The sequence below is a fragment of the Melozone crissalis genome, unplaced genomic scaffold (assembly GCF_028551555.1).
Source record: "Melozone crissalis strain CALT ecotype California unplaced genomic scaffold, PUWL_Pcris_2 ptg000016l_1, whole genome shotgun sequence".
Lineage (NCBI taxonomy): Eukaryota > Metazoa > Chordata > Aves > Passeriformes > Passerellidae > Melozone > Melozone crissalis.
The window spans coordinates 32,706,757-32,725,232 of NW_026535794.1; the positions used below are offsets into that span (position 1 = coordinate 32,706,757).

Consider the following 18,476-nt stretch of genomic DNA (forward strand, 5'->3'; position numbering starts at 1 on the left):
CCAGCTTCTCCTAAGTAAATCCTGGTTTTTCCAAGTCAGTACTTCTTAGTAGACTTGATCCTCATTTCCTTCCTCATCCTGACAACTCTGCCTGTACAGACAGGACTAGATGCACTCACGGCCTCCATTGTGGTTCCTGCAGCTCCCTTCTTTATTCAGCAGTAAGTGAAGGGCGTGCGACTTTTTTTGTTTACCCTTGCCTTTTCACTTCTCCTGGCCACGATACGTGTTGCTGGTGTCTCCGCTCCTTGATTCCGCACTACTGGAATTCTGAAGGGAACTGTGTGCTTTTTGGACTGGACAGGCTCTTTTATCTGTTTTGCATCCGCTTTTAAACTCGCGGCCCCCGTTGTCGCTAGGGGTGAATAGTCCCGGCAGCGCGGGGCGGCGGCAGCGCGGGGCGGGCGCGCTCCTCCTTCGGCTCTGCGGGGCTCGGGCCCTGTGCCGGGAGCGGCATCCCCGCTCCGCGGGCCCCGCACCCCCGGCGCTCCGTGCCCGAGCGCGGCGGGACGCGGGCGGCTCCCGCTCCTGCCCCGGTGCCCGCCCCGTGCGGCCGCTGCCGGCGGGAGCCCCGGGGCAGAGCGGGCCGGGCGGGTCTCGGCTGCGGCTGTCGGGGCAGCCTCTGCTTCGGCACTCCCAGGATTGTGCGCTGCCTGAAGGACTGCGGGAGGGGCCACGGGGCCGTGGGAAAGCAGCCCGGGCATTTCTGCTGCCGGGAGCGGCTGCAGCAGCTGCGTGCTGTTCCCATTCTCGCCGCCTTCGGTGTGGGGCAGCTTCGGAAGGCGAGGCACTAAACGGAGAGCCGAAGGCAGCGCTTGCCTGTCTTTATTCGTGCTCGAAGAGACGGCGTTTGCCAATTCATCTGGGGCGTTTACGCCTCCGGAGTTCTGTAATGAATCCTTCGTGTCTCCCACTGTAACTGTTTCAGGACAAGACGACGTACCGAGCCCCGTCTTTGTAACTATGGAGGGTGGTTAGAAGTATTAATCTGTTTTCTTGGAAGTTTTTGATCTTTCCTGTCCATGCAGGCTTTTCAGATGTCTTCTTTCAGAAGAACTGCACCTGGAGTACTATGACAGCAAACTATAATTGAGAAATGTGTAAGCAGTTTAAAAATGATGACTTATGGGGACAGTCTTTGGGATAAGACTTGTTACCAATCTTCAGGTGGCAACTCTTGACTTATCTCCCAACTCTAGGAGATGATCAGAATGCCAAAATATCCTTCAATTCCTGTGCATCAAGGAGAATGCCAAAATAGCAGCTGGTCCATATGGTCTACCATACCATCATCTTTTTGTCTGAGATCTCTGGCTCAGAATGTCCAATCTGATATTGCTTTTTATGTAAAGATATAAAAATTTGATATAAAGGCAACAGTAAGAGTATTTAAATGAATCCTGTATTAATAACAAAAAAAATCATCTTTTCCCCTTGAAAGGGAAGGAAAGCAAGATTCCTCTGTTGGATTAGTGAAGTTTCTTTTCTGATTCTAAATATTTTTGTTGACAGACCACATTTGTTTTTTTTTTATTTTTTTAAAGCCTTCCCCAGTAATAAAAATATGCACTTTATTTCTCTCTCTTTTCAGATAGATGCTGTTGAACTGTTAGCAGAACAGTGGGAAAATTGGCTGATACAGTTGAAAGCTTTAAATGCGGTAGCCAAAGCAGCATTGGTAGGTGTTCACAAATGGCAAAGTATCTGTGCTTGATGTCATTTTTAATGAAATAATTTATACAGCTGTTTATTATGGCTAAAAAGAGATTTCTGAGATGTGGCAATTGTGATGTGCAACCTGGGCATATTCTCAGGACTCCAGAAATCAGTGAATCCCAGGTGCTATTATAAAACCCTTCAGTTAACTGGGGAAAAACGTCCATAGGGATGGTTCCATGGTAGCAAGGCAGCAGCTGGATCCCGGCTTTGGAATACTCTCATTGCAAGCCCCATGAAAACAACCTGAGCTTCAGTTTGGCATCTGGCTGTGTACATGACCAGGAAGAGGCCAATCCCCACCACACCTTTTTCCCATGTACTGATGTTGACTCTTCCAAGAGAGGATCAGCAAACTGGACCAGAATTCCCCTCCAGACACCTTAGGATAAATGGAGCATTTGGCCAATGTCAGAATTGAGGGATAGGTGGGAGAGAAGCCTTTGGATGCCATTTGAAGACAGAAAGAGTCATTGGTGCGGGGAAGGTGACAAACACTTGAGAATGGAGATGGGTTTGCAGAAGCAAATGCCTGAGTTGGAGCCCACGTGAAATAATCAGAGAGGCAGAGGAAGTGGCTCTCTTTGAGTGCAGGCTGCATGAAGTGCAGGGAAGGTTGGGTGATGTGATGCCAGCCCTTGGTCTGTTCAGTGCTGAGGGTGGACAAGCAGGATTTGGGCTTTCCCACAGGAGACAGTGACAGACACAGATGTGCTGAGGGCAGAGAAGGGAGTGAGTCAAAGCTGTGCCCTAAATACAGTCACAGAGCACAACCTGGAATGGTAAGAGGTGAGAATGAGAGCTCCCAGAGGGGATCAAGTCATGGACTGACAGGCAAAAATCGATCAGTTGTTACAGATTTGCATTTCTGGAGGGTTTTACAGAGAAGAGCAGGTATGGCCTTAGAGCACTTAGAGCTCTGCAAGAACAGGCAGTTGTGAGGAGTGATCACTGTTGAGCTTGGTTGGAGTTGGCTTCAGTAGGACTGGGCAGCTCTGGGTCTGTTTCAACTAGTTACTGAGAGAGAATTCCCTGTTTTGGAATCTAGTTTTCATGTCTCTGTCTCTGGAATTTTTTCAGCTCTCTGCTTTCAAGGCCACAGTCACTCAAGCAGCACCTGCCTTTGGAATGGGAGGACAGCAAACCTCAGCCTTTGGGCTGTCAAGTAAGTTCCTCGTGCTAAGAGCCAAAACATTTACACATTTTCTGTAGTTTGCTGCTGCATCTTTGAAACTCAGCAGTTGTTCAGTATCCCTAGGGTACCAATTCTAATATTTTTTTGTCAATTCTTTGCTTGCAGGCTTTCCTGTGAGCAGCAGCAGCAGTACCAGTGCCAGCAATTTCTCCTTTAAAGCCAGCTCCAGCCTCATCAGTCCAGCATCATCTGGGAGCAGCCCTGCTGCTGGGAGCTCTTCTGCTGCTGCAAATCCTCCTGCATTTGGGACAGCATCCTCTCCCAGCACAGCCCAGTCCGTCGGCTTTGGCAGCCCGGCCGCTGCATCCGCAGCCTCCTTCTCCTTTAAAGCAGCTGCCACGGCCGGTGCCTTTGGGACTTCTGGCTTCTCAGGCTTTGGCAGTGCTTCTGCTGGGAGCTCTGCAAGCAGCCCTGCAGCAGCCTTTGGAGCCTTTGGTGCCACCGTAGCCCCTTCTGGCTCGCCCTCGAGCGGAGCTTTATTTGGGCAGGGCGGCAGTGCCACTGCACATCCTGTCACCTCAGCGTCTGCTGCAGCCACCAACGCCAGCCCTGCCTCAGACAAGTTATTCACTCCCAAGAGCGAACTGTCAGCTGAAGAGTGGCAGCAGTTTGAAGCAAAGGAGTTCACAATTGGGAAGATTCCTCTGAAGCCACCACCAGTAGAACTTTTAAATGCTTTCGACCTTTTAAGTTTATTTTGAAATGTTGTTAATTTTTATTTCCTTTCTCAGTTCTCTTCTGCAGAAACAAATGCACAAGTATAAACCTTTGAACCTTGTATTGGGATGGACTTCTTACATCTGAAAGATGAACTGTTGAAACTAAAATAGAACATTTCCTTCTATATGCTGTCCTGTGAAATTCGGTACAAAGGCTATATGAAAAACATGGTGTCAAAAGAAAGAATGTTTCAGTGAGATATTTAAAACCTCCTCTTGTATCAATATATTATCTCCAAATATACAGTCCCTGGGATGTAGGACTGGCCACAAAAGCTTTTTTCCCCATTGCCCCAACAATTGATATTGTAAATTTTTTGGTGAGCCCTTACTGATAGCTATTACTGAATGTGTGCCTTTGCTGTCTGTCTATAATCTGTTGTTTTATTCCCCAACTTTACTGATACTAGATGATCTGTGAGGGATGCCTCAATAATTTCCTTCAGTCCCCTTCACTAATTATCAAAATCCTCCAGCATTCTAATGTTTACATCTTTAAGTTGACCCTTCCTGTCCACAAATGGCACATGGATTCAGGTCAGAAGGAGGGGCCATTTCAGAGCCCAAAAGCCCTGCCTATCCTTTTGCCTTGTCTAATACCATTCTCTTCTCATCCACATTAAAAAGGGGTTCAATATAGCCTACATATCCCACCAATTAGGGCTATGAGTCAGCATGATAGTTTCCAAAAGCTGATACATTCCTTCAGGATTCTCTCATTATGAACCAACAGATCATTTCCAATTCAAAAAATCAAAAGTAGTACAAGGAACAAGGAACATGTCCAGAAAAAAAATGGCTGATGCTCTGACCCCACTGCTTGTCTGTGCTCTATATTTTGAGCTGTATCCTCTTTATCCATCTCCACCCTGCTGTTTTAGGGGTGTGGAATGAAGGGAAGTAACATTTGCACATAAAACCTCATCCCCTTTTCCAACATCCACTGTAAAATAATATTAATTTGCAATGACACATTTTCCCCATACTCCAATTTATAAAGTGGCCACTCGTGATGACAATATTTCTTCATTTTATCTTCAGTCACTGGATCTCCCCTAAACACATTCCAGCTTTTGGGGATGCATCCTAGATGCTATGGGGAAGAAATGGGGATTGGCATGTTCCCATCATTTAATTTATTAACATTCATGTTATGCAATTCCTTTACCCTTAGGTCCAGACCTTCAGTAGTTACACAACCCCAGTCCCCCTGACTAGTTACACTGATAAATATACACCATTTGAAAGAGGAACACTGGTGTACCTACTGATCCAAGAATTCTATTCCCCTTTTTGCACTTACTTGAGTCTCTCTGCAGCATTGCATCTTGAGACTGGAGAGGATTTGATGGAGTCCATGATCAGCTGGTCAGTACATGCTGCAGTTCTGTCTCATCCAATTCTCCATTGCCAGAGGAAGCAAGATGGTCTAGTCAAGGCTTTTGGCTATCCCACCTGGACACCCAGAACTCCCAAATATGGATTCCACTGGGTGCAAGAAGCAGATTTGCACGCAGAGTAGAGTTCATAGAATATCCTGACTTGGAAGTGACCCACAAGGATCATCGAGTCCAACTCCTGGCCTTGCACAGGACCATCCCCAAGAGTCACACCATGTACCTGAGCCCTGTCAGGTTGGTGCTGTGATGATTTCCCTGGGGAGCTTTCTTAACACCCAACCAGCCTCCAGGTCAAGAACCTTTTTCTAATACCCCACCTAAACCTTCCCTGACACAACTTCAGGCCATTCCCTCAGGTCCTGTCACTGATCAGTGGTGAGAAGAGATCAGTGCCTGCCCCTCTACTGCCTGAGAAGTTGTAGACTGCAACTCATCTCATCTTCTCCAGGCTGAACAAACCAAGTGCCCTCAGCTGGTCCTCATACAGTTTCCCCTCAAGGCCCTTCTTGATCTTCACTGCCCTCCTTTGGATGCTCTCTACCAGCTTTATATCATTCTTCTCCTGAGGTGCTCAAAACTGCCCCCAGGATTTGAGATGAAGCCACCCCAGCACAGAGCCAAGCGGGACAATCACTCCCTTGCCTGGCTGGTGATGCTGTGGCTGATGCACAGAGATCTTTGTTACATGGCTGTGCACATGGGCAGTGAATCCCTAAATGTAGCACAGCCTCTGTGTGCCAGCCAGCCACTTTTATACACTTCAGACAGCAACAGCTCAACATCTCCGAGCTATGCTGTACCTACAGTGAGAGGACTACAGAAAATGGCCTTAGCCTAAGACAGGGAGATTCAGGTTAGATATTAGAAAAAAGTTTTTCACTGTTAGGGTGGTCAGACATTGGAATAGGTTGCCCAGGGAGGTGGTGGAGTCACTGTTGCAATATGTGGTACGATTTTCCTAAGAAAGGATGTTGTTTAATGCCTGATCTTTATATACTTTCAAACCTAATCAACAAGAAGGGAGATTTAATCCCTGAAAGAGATAGCAGCTGGCAAGCTCTAAATGTGCTCATGTGTTAGAAAAACAAATTATTTGTAGGTAGAATTGCCTTGTTAGGGTTCAGGGCTGGACATGCTTCAGTGATCTCAGCCCTGGGTGAGGTTGACAAAGCTTGGGAAGAAGGAGTTACCACTGATAATGGACACAAAGAATGCAGAATTTACATGCCACAAGAATATTTGTCAGAACCCTCAAGATAAGGAAGAAAAGAATAAAAACAACTCAGCAACTGTGCTGAAACCAGCTGTGACTGGGTAAAAGGTAGTTCCAGCAGGGGGATCTGTGACCAGCAGCTCATGGATCACCAATCCAAGAAACCCATGGGCCCACAAGAAGAAAAAGACTGAGCATGAGGACTAATTGACATGAGAAGTGAGAGAACAATTAACCAATAGAAGATAGAATACGAATTAGTAAGAGAGCTGTGTAACTTGTAGCTAATGAAGGCTAATTCCTTTCTTTGCTAAAATGTATAAATAGAAAAAGTTTTGATAGTTGGTGTGCTTGATTTGTGGAGTACCATCTAGCACCCGGGCTTGTGCAACTGTGAAATAAACAGTCTTTCAAATGTGTAATTATTGGCTTCTTACTGGGTAATTAATCCAATTTTTGCAGACAACATCACCATCCCTGGGGGTGTTTAAGCGGTGCCTGGACCTGCCGGGTGATGTGGTTTAGTGGATTGCAGTGGTAGGGATAGGTTGGTGGTTGGACTGGGTGATCCTAAAGGTCTCTTCCGACCCTGCTGATTCTGTAGCCATGGGCTGTACATACCTCGGTCTCCCCGTAAAGATACAGTGATACAGCACAGAAGCGCTTTACCGCGCAGGCTGTATGGAGCTTATGTGAGACAGGGGCGGTTACAGCCGAGGGGCGGCTATTTTACTGTGTCCGTGCCTGCAGGTTTGCACAGCACAAATCAAATCCGCATTTGGCTTTACCAGCAGCTGATTACAGCGCTATCCCCAGCTCTGACAGGATGTATGTGCCGGCCTATTCCCGCCTCCCGCCGGCCCTGGCCGGGGCCGGGCCCGGCCCGGCCCCACCCGCGGGCCCGCCCGGCGCCCGCCCGGCGCGTCAGAGCCGCGCGACGGCGGGGCGGCCATGGGCGTCTGCCAGTTCTTCCTGCGCGGCTACTGCCGCTTCGGGGAGCGCTGCTGGAACGAGCACCCCCGCGGCGCCGCCGGCCGCCCCGGGCCGCCCCCGGCCCACGGTACCCGCTCTGCTCCGCGCCGGGACGGGAGGGCGGGGGGACGCGGCGCTGCCCGCCCCGGGCGCCGCTCCGAGCAGAGCGGGCCTGGCGGGTGTCGGCAGCAGCCTCTGACTCGGGACTCGCCGAGCTGAGCTCTGACGGAGGGTCTGGAGCACAGGTCCTGTCAGGAGCGGCCGAGGGTGTTTAGCCTGGAGAAAAGGAGACTTGGGGGCGACTTATCGCTTTCTACAAGCGCCTGACAGGAGGCTGTGGGCAGGGGGAGCTCGGTCCCTTCTCCCAGCCCACCAGGAGACACAGCCGTGAGCGGCACCACGGAAGGGTTGGTTGGGCAGTCAGAGAAAGGGTGACCGAACATTGGAATGGACTGCCCAGGGAGGTGGTGCAGTCACTGTCACTGGAGGTGCTTAAGGAAGGACTGGATGTGGCACTTGTGCCATGGTCTGGTTGACAAGGTGATGTTTGGTCAGAGGTCCGTTTGGTCAAGGTGATGTTTAGTTGAACTCGATGGTCTCAGAGCTCTTTTCCGACTTAATTGATCTTGTGATTCTGTGGCTGCGGGATGTGCCTCAAGGCAGTGGGAAAACAGCTTGGAAAACTCTGTTCTCATGAGCAGCGAGCAAGTTTCCAGCAGCTGTACCCAGTGAAGGCTGTTTCCATTGCCATCTGCTCTGGGTATGTGGGAGCTTTGGGAAGGAAAGGGGCATGACAGAGAGCTGGGGGCTGCAGTGATGGCATGGCAGGAACTCACTGCAGGTACTTGTCCTTATTCCTGCTGGAAGGAGGGTCGTGGTTTGCCTGTAACAACACACAGAGGTGTGTCCAAGGTCTCAAAATGAAACTCAGGAGCTCCCTGTGCTGGAGCAGAGCCCCTGCTGGAGCTACAGAGGCAGGAGCCCCTAACATAAACTTACAGTGCATTCAATTCAGTCTTTTTCTCCTGGGGTAGTTACTTCATGAAACAACCTAAGCAAAACTGAGCCAGTGTCTTTAGTGCCACGAGTTGTTGGCACAGTGATGTAGTTGAAGGTGTCTCTCTCATTAAGGCACAGCGGCAATGGAACTAGACTTTTAAAGGCACCTTCCAACCCAAACTGTTCTGTTTGAGAAGAAGGACTTGAGAGCTCCCCTGGGTAACTCACTAGTTAAGCTGACTTAATAATGAGGTTAACTTATTAGGAGAAAACTATGTTTTAATTTCAGACTTTTTATTGTCACTTTAAGACTAGTTATACTTACAGTTTTTGTTGATGTTGATTCATATCTTAATGATTAAAATTTGTTTGCTTTTTTGTTTGTTTGTTTTAATTGGCAGGTACTAGTGGAAGAGGAGGAGGAGGAGGATGGGGTGCCTCTAACCAGAGATACAGCAATGTTATCCAGCCATCTTCCTTCAAGTCTGACACGTGGGTTGGCAGCAGAGATCACGGAAGAGGATTCTTTGGCTCCTCTGACTTTGGATCGTCAGGAGGCAGCAGCAGAAATGCAGACTTTTCACAGAACAGGTTCTCTGCCTTAGCCAGCAGTCAGAGTGTTGCTGATGGCTCTAAAGATGAAGAGGAGAGACTTCTGTAAGTTACAGTCCTGTCTTACTGGAAGCATTTAGAACGAGCAGGTTGAAAGCTCACTGATTTCCTAGAGATAATGCAGAGGACAGGATCGTGGGGAGAAAGCTGGGACATGGGAAGAAACATAGAGAACATCACTTCATTTGGGTCTCTGGAATGATGCTGGCATGGGGAGGAGTGATCCTTGTTTGGCACTTGGGCTGGGCAGACAGTCAACTGTGAGTAAGATGGTGTGGTATTTAAGTTGTGATCAGGAGGATAAGGAAGGAAAGAGATTTCAGTGCTTGAAAATAAGAAATCAAAGCCCCTTATACAAATGAATTTTTTTACTTTGTTTTTTGTCACTTAAGACAACAAGTCTTTCTGCCAACAGCAAAACTATTGGTTTCACAGAGGTGTATGTTACAGTCAGCTACAAGTGACCAGCAGCTGCAGGCAGGTACTGAGAAGCAGCAGTGTGATTTCCCAAAGAAGCAAGGCTTTGGAAACACTTTCCATTACTTTTTCTGAGATTACATTAAGAAAACAATTGGTTTTCATGGTAGCAGGTTTTTGACTCTAAATTTGGATTCAAACCAATTGTTTGAATTGGTTGTTACTAGCATTTTTGGTTTGACCATGCAATTTCACCTTCATCTGTGATTTTGTTTTGTTAGTGAATGTGTAGTGAAAGACATGGAAATTTGGCAATCTTCTGGACAATGGATATTTTCATGTTACTCACCAATGAAAGAAAAGCCAAATGTCTCAGGTAGGTAATGTTTTCAGTGTTGTGTATTGCTGCTGTTGAGGATGTTTCTGTGACTTGCAACATTGTTGTACCTCTGAGCAACCATTTGCTGGGTGATGATTTGCCTTGTCATACAACAGAAAGGAATATTAGTGGAGGGAAAATTCAGTTTGGACGTTCACACCTCTGACACTCTGTAATGAATGTTTTTTTTGTCCCTGACTATAACTCTCTTAAGAGAGACAATGTATCAAGGTCCATGTCCTTATACTGTAGAGGGCAGTTGGAGGTATCAGTCTCTTTTCTTGGAGGTTTTTGACTCTTCCTGTCCTTGCAGGCTTTTCAGATGTCTCACCAGAAGAGCTGCGTGTGGAGTATTATGACAGCAGAGCAAACAATATTGTTGGGAATTATGTAAGTATTAATCAAATGTTGGCTGGTGTGGACTCTCTTTGGACAGGACTTGTTGCTGTTCTTCAGGTGGCAACTCTTGATTCATTTATCTCCAACTCTAGGAAATTATCAGAATGCCAAAATATTTTTCAATTCCTGTGCATCAAAGTGAATGCAAAAATAGACACTCCTTGACTGAATCTTGTCCCTGCTCCTGTGTGTTATTTGTAGAAGTTGAACTTGAATCCTGTCTCAGAAGTTTAATGCCTTATACACTATTAGGCAGTTTGATTGTTATAGGTGGTTATTTGGTGCTTTAAATAGAACTTGGCCTTGTTCTTTTACATACCTTTGTTGCAGGCAATTAATGATGAAAATAGCAGCTACTTATTTTCTAGAAACAGGTATGTATATACTCATTTGGAAGTAAGGCATATGTTTTATATAAAACATCTCTCAGTGTGTACATATCATTCCTCCCTTGTAGTCCTGTCAATACCAAGGAAGCTAACAGTTTATTGTTGTGCCAGGAAAGAAATTAGGCTGTTAGATAGATGCAAGTAATTCAAATTAATTCAAACTACATTGCACTCTTTCCTATTCTGGGTTCTGTGTTACAGAAGGAATTGCTCTTGTCACCATTCTTGCTTCATAGGTTTAGATTTACCAGAATCACATTTTTAGAGAGAGGAGACACATATTTTTTTAAAATTTCAATTAAAATAATAATAAATAATATATAATAAACAATCTGCTCTCTATGGTTATTTAAATAAATAAATAAATAGTGATCTCATCAAAGCACTAAATGCAAGTTTTTCTGACTCTCAGTGTATAGATGATAACTGCATGATACAGTTCTCTTACAAGATGTTTAAGTACAGCATGTCTTTTCCGTGTTTCTGTTCTTACACTGGGTCAAAATCTGAATTTTCCAGTTTGTTGTACAGGAGCAGATACCAAGCAACATGATCTTCCAGCATGTGACTAGACATAAAAGAATTATTGATGTTTGTGCTGTAAGACTCTTTTGAAAAATGAAGGAATTTGTCTACAAAAAGATTACTCACTCAATTTTTGCAGGCATTTGTGACACTAGGTGTTTTACTTGTCTAGGTTTTAGAGAAAATTCAATTAGGCCAGGCATCAAATTAGCTGTGTTGCTAAACTTAAGTGTAAATGTGGGAAGTACACATTTGGAATTCCTGAAAGGTTGTTTGAAGACTTTTTAGGTTTTTGCTTAGTAGTAAATCACAGTTATCAAGACACAGATACCATTTATTGCTGCACTGTTCTGTGTAGTTATCTGACAGATCACACTCAGGGGGTTGATTTAAATTAGGGAAGGTAATTTCATCAAAAGTAACTATTTTAGGATGATACAATGGAACTGTTCTGAATTACAGTGGTTTGAAATTAGGTAGGGTTTTTTCCAAAAATGTGGAAGAAGCTAAGGTAAATCTTAGGATTTCAGCCTAGTGAGTGAGTGCATAAGTGGAAAGGCCAGATTGTAGAGTCTGTTCTCATGTATATAAAACTTACATATCTTGTTTTGTGCCATTTCCCCCCCCCCAGCATCTAATTCAGAAAAAAAATAGAACTTGGATTTGAAAAGTCCCAGAACTTGTCTGAATGTTACTCCTATGTAAAGTAAAAGGGTTGGTTTAAGGACAATACGAAGAGAGTTTAAAAGAATTCTCTGTTAAAAACAAAGCTCCTCACGTTGAAGTTTCAGGAAAGAAAATACCTTATTGGGTTACTGAAATTTCTTTTCTAATTCTAGATATCTTTTTTCCCTTCAGTTGCCAGATGACACTTTTGTTTTTAAGTCTTAAATAATAAAACCATGCTTTTATTTCCCCCTTTTCAGATAGATGCTGTTCAAACGTTAGCATTACAATGGAAAAATCGGCTACTTCAGTTGAAAGGTTTAAATGCATCCACAAAAGCATCTTTGGTAAGTATTCACAAATGGCATCATGTCTCTGTGCCTGATGTCATTTTTAATAAAGTAATTTACACAGATGTTTATTATGGCTAAAAAGAGATTTCTGAGATGTGGGCATTGTGATGTGCCACATGGCCATGTTCTCAGGACTCCTGAAATCAGTGAATCCCAGGTGCTATTATAAAACCCTTCAGTTAACTGGGGAAAAACGTCCATAGGGATGGTTCCATGGTAGTGAGGCAGCAGCTGGATCCCAGCTTTGGAATACTCTCATTGCAAGCCCCATGAAAACAACCAGAGCTTCAGTTTGGCATCTGGCTGTGTACATGACCAGGAAGAGGCCAATCCCCACCACACCTTTTTCCCATGTACTGATGTTGACTCTTCCAAGAGAGGATCAGCAAACTGGACCAGAATTCCCCTCCAGACACCTTAGGATAAATGGAGCATTTTGCCAATGTCAGAATTGAGGGATAGGTGGGAGAGAAGCCTTTGGATGCCATTTGAAGACAGAAAGAGTCATTGGTGCGGGGAAGGTGACAAACACTTGAGAATGGAGATGGGTTTGCAGAAGCAAATGCCTGAGTTGGAGCCCACATGAAATAATCAGGGAGGCAGAGGAAGTGGCTCTCTTTGAGTGCAGGCTGCATGAAGTGCAGGGAAGGTTGGGTGATGTGATCCCAGCCCTTGGTCTGTTCAGTGCTGAGGGTGGACAAGCAGGATTTGGGCTTTCCCACAGGAGACAGTGACAGACACAGATGTGCTGAGGACAGAGAAGGGAGTGAGTCAAAGCTGTGCCCTAAATACAGTCACAGAGCACAACCTGGAATGGTAAGAGGTGAGAATGAGAGCTCTCAGAAGGGATCAAGTCATGGACTGACAGGCAAAAATCCATCAGTTGTTAGAGATTTGCATTTCTGGAGGGTTTTACAGAGAAGAGCAGGTATGGCCTTAGAGCACTTAGAGCTCTGCAAGAACAGGCAGTTGTGAGGAGTGATCACTGTTGAGCTTGGTTGGAGTTGGCTTCAGTAGGACTGGGCAGCTCTGGGTCTATTTCAACTAGTTACTGAGAGAGAATTCCCTGTTTTGGAATCTAGTTTTCATATCTCTGTCTCTGGAATTTTTTCAGCTCTCTGCTTTCAAGGCCACAGTCACTCAAGCAGCACCTGCCTTTGGAATGGGAGGACAGCAAACCTCAGGCTTTGGGCTGTCAAGTAAGTTCCTCGTGCTAAGAGCCAACACATTTACACATTTTCTGTAGTTTGCTGCTGCATCTTTGAAACTCAGCAGTTGTTCAGTATCCCTAGGGTACCAATTCTAATATTTTTTTGTCAATTCTTTGCTTGCAGGCTTTCCTGTGAGCAGCAGCAGCAGTACCAGTGCCAGCAATTTCTCCTTTAAAGCCAGCTCCAGCCTCATCAGTCCAGCATCATCTGGGAGCAGCCCTGCTGCTGGGAGCTCTTCTGCTGCTGCAAATCCTCCTGCATTTGGGACAGCATCCTCTCCCAGCACAGCCCAGTCCGTCGGCTTTGGCAGCCCGGCCGCTGCATCCGCAGCCTCCTTCTCCTTTAAAGCAGCTGCCACGGCCGGTGCCTTTGGGACTTCTGGCTTCTCAGGCTTTGGCAGTGCTTCTGCTGGGAGCTCTGCAAGCAGCCCTGCAGCAGCCTTTGGAGCCTTTGGTGCCACCGTAGCCCCTTCTGGCTCGCCCTCGAGCGGAGCTTTATTTGGGCAGGGCGGCAGTGCCACTGCACATCCTGTCACCTCAGCGTCTGCTGCAGCCACCAACGCCAGCCCTGCCTCAGACAAGTTATTCACTCCCAAGAGCGAGCTGTCAGCTGAAGAGTGGCAGCAGTTTGAAGCAAAGGAGTTCACAATTGGGAAGATTCCTCTGAAGCCACCACCAGTAGAACTTTTAAATGCTTTCGACCTTTTAAGTTTATTCAGAAGTAACATGTTTTGAAATGAAATAAAATGTCACTTTTAACGTTTGTTTCATTTCTCAAGTCTCCTGCAGGAATAAAATTACAAGTATAAACCTGTGGACTTTGTAATTTATAGTTTATTGGTTATTTTGGGACAGGCTTTTTACACCTGAGAAATGAACGGTTGAAAATAAAATGGAGTATTTCTTTCTATTTGTTGTCCTGTGAAATTCTGGGGAAACACTGTTTAGAAAAAGGTTCTGTCAAAAGAAACAGTACTTCATTCAAGTATTCACAGCCTACTGTAAATGGAACCCTAGAAAGACAGATGCAGTTACAGTGCTTGTTGTTGGACAGCCTTTTCTTACACCTCTTTGAATTGTTTGTGCAGTGTTGGAGGGCTGTGTGTCGAGAGAGAGGGATGGCTCCCGTGTGAACTGTGCCAGACTACACTTTTCTGTCCCCTGGGAGCCAGTTCCTGTGCCACCTGACACAATTCAGCTGTTGCTAGTAGTTTCACCTGTGGTCACCAAGCCTGCAGGAATGTCATGTACAGCCCTGAAAGCATTCATCCTGCAGAAGGAGCTTATGGGTTGTTATTTTGGTGCCTCTTAGATGAAACTTTGCGAGTAGTAGCAAAACTGCCTTTCTGATGAAAGGAATGATGCTGAATGATGGCATTTTGTTGTCAGGTTCTCAACACTTGATGGGTGCATATACTAATGTTACCTCTCCTGAAGTCATGATGTTAAGGGATCAGTTTTGTTGCCAAGATGCTCTAAAGCAGGAGTCAGGAGTGTTCCAGAGGATATCCTGGACTCAGGGAACGAGAACATTTGCTCTTGACCAGGCCCTCCCTTTAGCAGTCTATAATTGCCAGACCTCATCTTTAAGAGAAAAGCAAAAGTTTACTTCAGGATACACATAACTAAATCAGTGGTTTCTTTAACACTTGTAGATAACATTTCTACATAAAACTTCACCTGTGTTGTGTGTCCCACCACAGGTCCATCAGAGACTGGCTTGCTAAAAGAGTGGGAATGACTGGAACAGCATCTGGAATGGCAGGCTGGGGGCAGACACTGCAGCCTCCATGGAGATCCAGGTTCCTCAGTGTGTGCTCAGTGCAGGTGTAGCAGAAATTGCAGGAGTTGCATATCTCAGCAGCCCATTGCTGCCAAACTGCTCTAGGAGATTTTCAGGCTTAAAAGCGAGCATGTGCTGTTTTAAATGGAAGTATTTTGCTTTAAAAAAAAAATAAAATTGTAAGGCCATAAAAATCTGGATATTCTCCTGCACACACCCAAACAGTATTGGCTAGATGTTCAAGCATCCTTCTAACACATGGAGACCGAGGAAGAAGGGAATTTTTAAGTGTTAGGTCATATTGCCATTAATAAACAAAGATTAGGTGAGGTATTCCTAATTCTGATGACAAAAAAGTTTGATCAAACATGGTTTTAAAAAATCATCTCCTCACCCTTAATTTTTTTAAAAAAATACTGTTACAGAGGTACTAGGATTCAGTGTTTTCACAAATGGGCTTCTGAAAAGATGGCAGGGAGCAGTGTGATGTGACTTACCTGGCAAAAGGCAAGCTGGATGTTTGGCTGCAGAAGTAGGGATAAGGATAGAACAGAAGAGAAGGGAATAATATTACTCTAGGGGGCTCACTAAACTGCAGAAATTAGGCAACAATTTATTAGACCAAAGAAATCTATCCCAATATTTGCTCTCTGTTTCTTTTTTTTTTTTTCTGTTCTTCCTTTTCTGCTTTTGGTATACTTTATATCAAAGTTAGCACAAAGGAGGCTAAATAATACCTTCTATTAGCTACAATCCTTTCATTTTCTAACTTCTCCTTTTTGCAACTGTTTTTGTTTGTTTGTTTGTTTGTTTGGTATATTGCTGCTCCCCAGAAAGTGATAGTATCATGGTCTGGCATATGAAAACATATATAGGGTGGCAGCAAACTCACAGATGTCACTTACTGTATTTTGATTTAGAACAGGAAACATGAGGTGGGTGTCCAAGCAAAGATGTGTAACGTCCCCTGATTAGCTGAAAATCTTGGTCTGTGAAATAGGCTGGAACATTCAAGCTCCATGTGATATTTTCAAGTACTTCCCTTACTTTGAAATAACAGGATTTATGAGTCACTGAAATTCCTGCAGTGTGGTGCAAACAACTAATTTGAAGAATGAAGTTTTGGTTTTCAAGATATCCTGGATTAATCCCCAGACAGCAGCACTTGAGGCTGGCTGTATACAGGAGAAAAACTCTCTGCTGCCCCAGCTGAGGAAGCAACCCAGCATCTAACAAATGGAATTTTCTCTGCCCTTTTCCCTCACATACTGGCAGCATTGGCAGATCTCAACATGTGATTTAGCATCTAAGAAGGAAAAGAAAAGAAACCTGTGAATCTCAGAAAGCATTACAAACAATTAGGTCTTAAAAATGGAAGATCACAGTAGCCCCATGCTCTGTAGTTTCACAATGTGCAGCAGCAAGTGGCAGGGTAGCCTTACACTGAATGAGGGAAGATGGACTGCAAATTATCAGCTGAGTGGATTTGAGCCTCAGAGAACAAGCTAAGGGCACCCACAACAATAAATTAACAACCAGAAGGCTGAGGAAAGAAGAGCTTTCATAAATGTGCCTGGGGAGGGAAAGGAATATGAAAATCCTATTAATACAGGAACACTGAATTGAGATTGATAAGACTGAAACGGTGGAAATCTATTTAAAAAGTACTCAAAATGAGGGATGGTTGAAAATCAATAAGGATGTCATGCAGTAGCTGATGAAAACAAGTAAAAAAATATTTGTGAAATGTGAGCTTACTGCAGCATAGTGGAAGTACAGATAATTTGCTGTACAGGTCAGTAAGGGAATCAGATAATGGACTTGCTCCAGTTTTGGTAAGTGATATCACTCAGATTAGTGGCAGAGCACCAGGGATTTGCTAGCAGACTAAGGAAAAAACAAACCTCAGTGAGCAAAGGCACTTCATTTGTTGACAGTTACAAATAATTTGAGGAGATTGCAAAGACAGATCAACTGCCTTTTAGTAAGGCATTTGATACAAGCATTTAGGAGGTTTCAGAGGTTTATATGACCATGATTAGGGTTAGTGATTAATCAGAAACATCTATGAGTGAATGCTTTTGTTTCTACTCCAGCTACCATATCCTAGACAGAGAGAGATTTACCTGAGCAACAGTGGAGGAAAAACCCACAAATTCTATTTAGACAACTTGTCTAAATTGATATCAATTTAAGTAGCTATCTAATTATATTTGACCCAATATAAGCCTAATGGAAGCTGAAGGAAAAGACTGGACTTCTAGTGTTCAGAGAGTGGGAGCAACCTGTGGAGTAGGAAGGTGCTGACAGTGAGTGGGATCTGAATCCATGCTGGTTCAGATCAGGAAAATGCAGTTTGAGCTGTAGGAATCTCCTATAGCTACAGTAATGCTGTGCTTAGCTCTGAGCCTACAGCTGACAGAGAGCTGCAAGATGAGTAGAAGGAGATTCAGAGTGCAAGCAAAGCCACTGGAAATGAGAATTTAGGAGCGAACTTGAGAGCTGAATATTTACTGCTTGGTGAAAGCAGAGGCTGCAACATGCAACGACATCTTTTTGAAAGGGTGCCCTCTCAGGAAGGATGAAACAGGACTTCTCTAGTAACCAGAATATTGTGCTACTTTCACAGACTTGTCTTAGACAGGAAGTTTCCCACCTGGAAAAGTCCTGTTCTACACCTCTGTTAAGTTTTTGGTTGGCCAAGCCAACCAAAACATGAGAACCAAGTCCCTGCTTGTCAGGACTAACAGCACATGTCCTCAGGGATGCAGCAGTCAGCACAAGTAGACTTGATCAGTTCCTTTGAACCAAAATACAGCAATACTTTCACAGAGAGTGACAGGGCTGCAACACTGAGCATTTGGGGCAGGGAGCTCTATGTGCCTGCCACCTCTCCTGGGAATGATTCAGGGTGCTGGCCATAAACTTCACTGAGTTTCAAGAGGCAGGTTAACTCTCTAACCCTGGGAGTGAATGTGCCTCTTGGTCTTGAAACTCTCACTTGCAATTGCCTGGTTCTCCTGTTAAGAACAGCTAAGTAAAAAGCCACAGTTGTTCTTAGCAGCTCAGCCTTAGGCAATATGCTTATTTAATCTCCAACACCCTTGCAAATTTTCAGTATCGCATAACAGGTTCCTTGGTGGGACTGACTTCCCTTGCAAAAAACAAAGTCCAGATCTTAAAATGGAGGGAAGAAGAGCAAGCAGAACAAGACTTAAATGTCAGTAGGCTGATGCACATTTTTGTTCAGGTACATGGATTGCTTTGTCTTTCCTCCACAGCCAGTAGGATTTGTTCTTACCATGTACATGAGGGACATAAGAAACAAGTTCTATGCCTTCCCCCTTCCAGCAAGCAGCTCTGTTACGTTGCTAATTGCATGGCAGTCATCAGAAATGCAATCTGGTGGTTTTAAAGTACCTGCAGCAATTATATCTTGTTCCACCTGAATTTCTATTTTGTTGTGGCAGTGAGTTCTTAGCAAATTAAATGCATTCTGGGTAACATCAAGGAAGAACATTCTGTTCTT

The 18,476-nt window shown here is 44.8% G+C and overlaps 2 protein-coding genes across 2 annotated transcripts; both read left to right on the plus strand.

Moving 5' to 3' along the window:
• Positions 1–109: 109 nt before the first annotated feature.
• On the plus strand, positions 110–3,830 carry LOC128935602 (nucleoporin NUP42-like). The gene is made up of 5 exons (XM_054274053.1): positions 110–161; positions 360–889; positions 1,592–1,678; positions 2,797–2,881; positions 3,017–3,830. Exons 1-5 carry the CDS (start codon positions 110–112, stop codon positions 3,610–3,612), a joined length of 1,350 nt encoding a protein of 449 aa, XP_054130028.1. The 3' UTR covers positions 3,613–3,830.
• Positions 3,831–7,194: 3,364 nt separating this feature from the next.
• Positions 7,195–13,978, plus strand: LOC128935471 (nucleoporin NUP42-like). The gene is made up of 7 exons (XM_054273859.1): positions 7,195–7,303; positions 8,616–8,871; positions 9,525–9,619; positions 9,936–10,012; positions 11,862–11,948; positions 13,069–13,153; positions 13,289–13,978. The coding sequence occupies exons 1-7, from the start codon at positions 7,195–7,197 to the stop codon at positions 13,897–13,899; spliced, it is 1,320 nt and encodes a 439-aa protein (XP_054129834.1). The 3' UTR covers positions 13,900–13,978.
• The last annotated feature ends 4,498 nt before the right edge of the window (positions 13,979–18,476 follow it).